Raw genomic sequence first — 7433 nt, forward strand, 5'->3', positions numbered from 1 at the left:
CAAGGCCAAGGCATCCGGTCACATTCAAGGAGTGGTTCCTCACCTCGTGGCTGGAGGGGACTCTATGCTAGAATACTCGGATGATACCATCATAATGGTCGAAGGATCTGATGTGGATATTTTGAGCCTCAAATTTCCCCTACTTTGCTTCTAATGGATGTCGGGATTAACCATCAACTTTCATAAAAGTGAGGTCATGGTCTTGGGGTATGATGATACCACGTGTCAAGGCATTGCCTACAGATTGTACTGTCGATTGGCGACTTTCCCCATCTCTTTTCTAGGGACCCCATTAGTGATTCTAGACTCTCGGTGTCGGATCTTTGTTTGTCCGTCTCCAAGATTCAGTATCGAGTTGAGCCTTGGCAGGGTAGGTGTCTCTCGAAGGCAGCATGGAAGACACCCCTAAACTCGTCCATGACTAGCCTTCTAATGTTCATTATGGGCTTCTACAGCCTCCATGAAACTCTCCATCATGAGATAGCCACTTTCCAATCAAAATTCTTCTGGGCGGGCAAGGGTGATAAAAAAATACCGCATGGTTAAGTGGTCTCATTTGCAAACCTAATGACCAGGGAGGTCTAGGGATTGTGTCCTCCAAGAGGATGAACATTGATCTCCTGTCCAAGTGCCTTTGGCACATAGCGAACAATGAGGGTGGGCTTTGGCTGGAGATTATCCAGTCCAAGTACTTGCATGGACAAGCCTCTGGCGTTTCGTTAATGCTTCAGGGCCTCTCAATTCCAGCAATCTATAATTCAACTCCTTTTGATTCTCGGGATTGGCACTTTGATTTCTGTAGGGTCTGGCTCGTCGAATCTATTGTGGATTGACCGTTCAATGGGCGATAGGCCATTTGCCGTCCGCTTCCCGGAGATTTTCTCCATTTGCTCCTTACCCTATATCTCTGACGAGGTTGCCATTATTGGTCTTGGGAGCCATGCTTTTTGTCATGCGGTTGGCCTTGCTGAACAAGATGCTTGGAAGGGCCTCTTTGAGTGTGTGGCCCTTCACACCCCGAGCTTCGAGCGGGACCGAGTCTCCTAGCACCTTGAATCCAGTCACCGGTTCTGCACTAGATCCCTCTACCACGCCATTGCTCCCTTGACTAGCCAAGAACCCCTGATTTTACTTTGGAAAATTAAACTCCCCTTGAAGATCCATAGCTTCCCTTGGCGGTGGATTCATGGTCGAGTACCTTCAGAGGTGGAGGTACTCAAACATCATGGACCGGGTGATGGTTTGTGTCCTCTTTGTGATATGGGCAGAGGACTCAAATCATATCTTCTTCTTGTGTGTTTCGGCATAATTCTTGTGGAGTTGCTTCAGGGAAGTGGTACGTGGTGCCACACCTGCTTACCTGACCTCTTTTTGGAATTGATGGCCAGGCCTCTAGGGACACACCACATTATGTGGATTGGGATTGGCGTCCTTGCTTGGACCCTTTGGACGATTCATATAATAAGCTAGTTATCGAACGCTCTCCGTTGCGACCCTCGATTGATGTGATATATAAATTTTGTGGCTTTATGCAGCTTTGGAGGCCGCTTAACTGTACGATGGATCACATGTCCATTAATGCTCTATCGACTGGCTTCAGGACCTTGGCTCTTCGCATCCGCCCCTTCCGCCACCATCTTCAGAGCCAGGTTAGCCATGATGGTTGCTAACCCCTATGTGTCACTTTCTGGTTTTGGGCTTGTTGAGCTGGGGCCCTCAGCATGGGCCTCTTCCTGTGTTTCATTTGCCCTCTGTGAACTGTTTTCGTTCTTTTTTTGTTGATACCCATTGTTGTTCTGTTTGTTAACTTTGGATGCTTGTGTCGTGTGGTGCTTCATTCATAGGCGTAAAGCCTTTTTTTATAGGTGCAGGTATGTCACTCACAAATGATGCAGGAGAGGTCATCATTGCCTCCTGTCAAATGTTGTTTTACAACAACGGATACATTTGTTTTTTTAAGAAAGACGGTACAAGGACAGACGCTCACATACACACGTACATTCACCCCTATGAACATACACACGCACATCCTACCCATAGGAGCATCTCCGAAAGACTGAGGTGGCAAACCTTGAGATTAACAAAGTCACCTGAGGCACTTTGCAATCGACGGGAACATCATCTCCCACTAAACACACATCGCCGAAATGTCTAAATTAAAATTCAGAAAAATGTGAACACCCATGTCAAGTCTGGTAAACTTGAATTTTGATGGGCTGGTTCCACCAAAAAATCTAACCATCTATGTTTACACTCAATCTGCTATTCATATGCATATCTTACAAACTCAACACTCCCTACACATCCATCCCCACGGTGTTCTCATTGACCACAAGGACGTCGTCCATCTCCTTTTCCTTGGTATCGTTGTCCTCCCCAGCGGGAGCCACAACCACTGACGTGCTGGGCTTGTACTCGTGCCGCCTTGCAATCACCACGAACACAAGGAAGTTCACCACCCCAAGCACAGCCAGCATCCAGTAGAACAAGTCAAGCCTCCCCCTATCCAGGTTATTCCGTATCCATGCCCCTCTTGTCACGGTGTGGACGAGGAAGACGAGGAAGCTGCTCAGGAAGAACCCCATGGACAGCGTAACCAGAAAGAGCCCCGTGCTCATGGACTTCATCCGCTCCGGCGCCTCGCGGATGAAGAATTCGAGCTGCCCCACGTACGCGAATGCCTCGCCGGCGCCCACGAGGAAGAACTGCGGCACCAGCCAGAACGCGCTGATGGCGACGCGGGGCTCCCCGTTCGCGGCGTCGCGGCGCATCTTCTCGACCAGCGCGCTCACGACCATGGCCACGGTTGCGAAGACCAGGCCCGTGCCTACGCGCTGGAGCGAGGTGAGCCCCTGCGGGCGGCCGGTGAGGCGGCCGGCGAGCGGCACGAGGAGGCGCTCGTTGAGGGACGTGAAGAGGAGGATGGAGAGGAAGAGGAAGACGGAGAGGGAGCCGGCGGGGATTTCGAAGCCGGCATTGAGGCGACGGTCCATGCGGGTGGCTTGCTCCACGGAGAATGTGGTCATCTGGGAGTATATTGTCCAGAAGAGGATGCAGGTGGACCAGATAGGCAACAAGTTCAACACCATCTTCACCTCCTCCACTTCCGTCATTGTTGAGGCTGACGCCTGCTCCTGCTTGGTCGGACTTGCGGCCAGGTCGACTGGTTCCATGACTGCGGCTTTGTCTAGGCACCTGCATTGGGATCACAAAAGTTAATCATGCACATTTTAAACAAAACTTGGACAAACATCGTATATAAGAATGGCATTGCTTGATATAAAACAGTCTATCTTAAACCCATCTACCATGTTTTCTTTTTCTATTTTTGGATCTGAATACATTTGAGCTCGGAGCAGAAGATCCATGTCCCCGAGTTATCATTTTTGTTAGCTTCCCTGGCGCCTCCATCTCAGCGTCGACACAGACATAACACGGGGACAAGTGGCGTGCTCGTACTAGCGGAAGAGAACACATCATAATTATGAAGTCCTAGCTGTCCCGGACGAACGGTGATGATCCACGGTCCATGTTAACCATGGGAAACTATGTGGCTGATATCCAAAACACCATTTTGTTTATTTCGAACAAAATAACATAAAATGATGATGGAAACAACAAACGGTCCAGCAGTGATATTATAATACGAACAGCTAGCCACATGCAGATGATCCTACTCAAACAGCAAGTAGCACATCTTATCAGCATCTTTTGGATGGAAATGGCCCATCCACCATTATTGTTCTTGCGTGGTAGTGTTAACAGTTTCGGTAACAGAAAATTTTCGTATCTCATGCATATATCCAAAATTTAAGTAATTTCCTATTTTTTGGATTTCAATCTATCAAATTGACTTAATTTTAGTAAAAAAAGGATTAAATTCAAATATGGTTTGAAATTAGTTTGAACGAACTTCATTAATGCATGAAACTAGCACGTAGTTAATCGCCGGCATCTAGTTAACACAAAGTGTCTGTCTAGAACACATCTAGTTATGTCACATCTAAGCTGATGTCCACTCTGTTTGTGGTACGGTCTATTTTTTTTTCCTAATTTATTTTTCTTTTTGATGCATTATATATTGGATATACATTTGTGGGAGCTTAGATGTGACATCTTTAAAAAACATCTAGATGTGAATTAGACAAACTGATGTCTAGGACACATCTAGATCATAGTTATGTCACATTTAAGCTGATGTCCACTCTGTTTGTTGTACGGTCTATTTTTTTTGTCCAAGTTTTTTTCTTTTTGATGCATTATATATTGGATATACATTTGTGGGAGGTTAGACGTGACATCTTTAAAAAACATCTAGACGTGAATTAGACAAACTGTCAAAGGCATCCAAATATACCTGAGCCTGTCAGTATGGGCCACCTTTGCCGTGTGGAATCCATTGAGCTCGTCGGCGTTGGCAGGGGTCGGCAGCTTGCGCTTCTTCCACGCCGTCCACAGCACCCTACCGATGACCGTGAGCGGGCTCCCCGCCGGCCGCCGGTACCGGTACTTGGACGTCCCCGCCACGAGCACGAGGACGCCGAGGGCCATGGCGGCGGCCGACACGCCGTAGCCCCAGCCCCGTCCGACGTTGTCCTGCACGTACACCAGCACGGTGACCGCGAACAGGGACCCGAGGCTGATGCAGAAGTAGAAGCGGTTGAAGAAGAAGACCATGGCGCGCTCCTCCCGCGGGTTCCGGCCGTCGAACTGGTCCGACCCGAACCCCGACACGTTCGCCTTGAGGCCCCCCGCGCCGGCCGCGATGACGTACAGCGCCACGTACAGCAGCGCCAGCTGCCCGCCGCTCGCCGGCACGCACTCGTGCCCCTGCGCGCCCCGCGCGTCCACGCACGGCGGCGGCCTCATGCTCGGCACCACCGTGTCCACCGTCAGCAAGCTCACGCCCTGTGTTGGTCCATCGGTTAGCGACGCAATGCATGCAGACGCACGCTACAAGTGGAAGTGGATGCGTGTGGTAGGTTAATTACTGCGGCGGCGATGGTGGCCGAGCAGGCGATGGTGAGGTACCGGCCGAGCTTGGCGTCGGCGAGGAAGCCGCCGACGAGGGCTAGGAGGTTCAGCGTGCCCATGAAGTTGGTGACGACGTTGGCGGATTTGGCGTTGGAGAGGTGCAGCTCGCCGACGAGGTACGTCACCAGGTTCATCGAGATGCCTATCACGCACACGCGCTCCGCAAGCTCCGTCCCTGCACTAGCAAGTCCGGATTAACGCCATTGATGGTTTTACACGCGCCCTGAGCTCATAATACAGCCTTCAAATTCAAGTGCGCCGGCTGCGGCGCACATGACGGCGTACATATACATACCTAGGATAAGTCCGGCTCCGAGCCATCCCCCGGTCTTGGATTTGTCCACCGGTTTGCCGCGGAAGTCGACCGCATCGTCGGCGTCGCTGTAGCCGCCATGGCCACCGGCAGAAACCTGCATGCGTTTGCACAGAACCGTGAGCAACTCGCCATGCAATCGCATGCAGTTAATTAATCACCCTCATGCAAGCATGTCCGTTAATGTCTGGGCACTCACCATTGCCGGTGCTAGCTTGTGTACGTAGACAGGGAAGGAGGAGAGGAACGTTTGTGTTGTGAGGCAGGCTGAGAGGATGAGCAAGAGATGATTTAAGCTAGCTCGTGGTTGTGGTGGATGTGGAGTTTCGCTGGTTGCTTTTCTGGATTAACTTCCGTTTCTGTCTAAGGTAGCGTGAAAAAAGGAAAAAGTGGAGATGATCTAGCGGCAGTGAGCAGTCAGGGATTGGAGACCCCTAAAATATATATGTCAGGGACTGGAGAATGTATGCTGGCCACGCCTTTGCCGTCGAACGGACAAGTAGATGATGGCCTGGCCGGTTGCGTGGTTTGGGGTGGGTGGCTCTGGCTTGGCCAACATTTTGGTCTTTTGGGTGAAGGGGGGATGATTGGCCGAAGGCCGCAATTTTTCCATTTCGTAATCATCCTCCGTGTGGATTATCGACTCGTACTATAAGCATATTCCGTACCGGTCCACCCGTAGGTGTAACATCAATATTTTTGAATGATATATGAAGATTGCCTACCGCCTGCCGCGCGGTAGGTGTAACATCAATATAATCCTAAACGTATGTACCTATTACTTGAGTTTTACTCTCTGGCTCTTTGCCCCCCTACTTTTAGCCGGTGCGCCCCCCAATCACCAATCCTACTAACCCATGTTAATTCCGTTAAAACATAACAAAGCTCCCACAGCTCTAGCATTACCCGCGACTCCGTGCATAGTACTTTCTCCTCTATTTTGTTTCTCGAAAAACTTGTAGCTAAACCTGGGTGTATTGTATTGCACCCTTGATGGACAGTAACATCAAAAAAATAGCAAGAAGATCAACAATTCTGAAATTTTGTGGCTTCGAATACACACCAACGTTTTAGAAACGCATGTGTTTATGGCCGATGAGCGGCTCACAACATTTCACACATGGGATAACTTGCACGAACGATAGGGCATTAGAGTTCTCATTTTTATGTAAAAGGAACTGTAATCCCCCTTTTCATAGTTTTGCAGCCATATCTCCCCATACCTAAGTGGTTGTAATGAAGGCGTAGGGGTTAGCCGAGAGAGTTAAATTGGACAGAAGAGGCATGATGCATGAAGAGCTTGGCTTGGTGGCTTCGAAAGCACCGGAATGGGTGCATCTTCGACAGGCAACACCCCTCCATCTCGCGCCTGGTGCAACAAGTCCAAGACGACGCATGCCGATGGGCCAAGGCAGGGGCCTCCGGGATAGATAGCTTGTTGCTCGAGAGATAGGCTTTTGTCACAGTGGGCTGAGCATCCCATGTCTCTGCTCCGGTCATTCACTCCGGGATAGATAGTGTTACCGAAAAAGGCTTTCGCCCTGCTTTATAAATAAAGCAAACCACCACAGCCATAAAGTACCACAAGAGTTCACTCACCCACACGCACACACAGAGAGAGTCGCACAACGAAGAGTACAAGAGGGTTCTGTTGAGGGCACAACTCAACAAGCCCTAAAATGAAAATAAAGGTGGAACAACCGCAGCCGCAGCAGCAGCAAAGAGTCTAGTCCGGCTCGGGTGGTGGAGGAGAAGCGGCGGTGCCAAGCGGAGAGCCATCGAGCAGAGGTCGGCGATGATGGTGTTGATGGTGTCTCGGTCCTGGTGACGGCTAAGCGGCCGCCAGAGCTGCAAGTAACCACACAATTTAAAGACCGTGTCAGTGGCACGTCGAAGAGGAGCACGCTAGATGACAAGCTTGTTGCGCACAGTCCAAAGCGTCCAAACAAGGACTGCAATGAGCAGCCACCTAATGTGGCGGCCTGACGGGGCAGACAACTGGACCTCGATGAGGAGGTCGGGGAAGTTAGTATTACACCAGCTACCGCCGACAACCTCACGGAGGCAGCCCCAAAGGAACTGGATG

General features: G+C 50.3%; 1 protein-coding gene across 2 annotated transcripts; it reads right to left on the minus strand.

Moving 5' to 3' along the window:
* Positions 1–1924: 1924 nt before the first annotated feature.
* Positions 1925–5811, minus strand: LOC123113477 (protein NRT1/ PTR FAMILY 6.4). Of its 2 annotated transcripts, XM_044534715.1 has the most exons (5): positions 5547–5811; positions 5330–5444; positions 4992–5209; positions 4358–4908; positions 1925–3195 (listed from the first exon to the last, which is right to left on the minus strand). In XM_044534715.1, exons 1-5 carry the CDS (start codon positions 5547–5549, stop codon positions 2298–2300), a joined length of 1785 nt encoding a protein of 594 aa, XP_044390650.1. In that variant the 5' UTR covers positions 5550–5811; the 3' UTR covers positions 1925–2297. The 2 variants fall into 2 exon arrangements, with proteins under 2 accessions (XP_044390650.1, XP_044390649.1); XM_044534714.1 differs by lacking the exon at positions 5547–5811 and having other exon boundaries at positions 5330–5450.
* Positions 5812–7433: the final 1622 nt, after the last annotated feature.

This window comes from Triticum aestivum, chromosome 5B, assembly GCF_018294505.1.
Source record: "Triticum aestivum cultivar Chinese Spring chromosome 5B, IWGSC CS RefSeq v2.1, whole genome shotgun sequence".
NCBI classification, from domain to species: domain Eukaryota; kingdom Viridiplantae; phylum Streptophyta; class Magnoliopsida; order Poales; family Poaceae; genus Triticum; species Triticum aestivum.

Coding starts and splice junctions, on each gene's coding strand:
- LOC123113477 (XM_044534714.1), bottom strand. CDS start 5,450: ATGCAGGTTTCTGCCGGTGGCCATGGCGGCTACAGCGACGCCGACGAT. Junction 5,210..5,329: donor CGGAGCCGGACTTATCCTAG/GTATGTATATGT, acceptor TTGCTAGTGCAG/GGACGGAGCTTGCGGAGCGC. Junction 3,196..4,357: donor GCCCATACTGACAGGCTCAG/GTATATTTGGAT, acceptor ATCCCAATGCAG/GTGCCTAGACAAAGCCGCAG.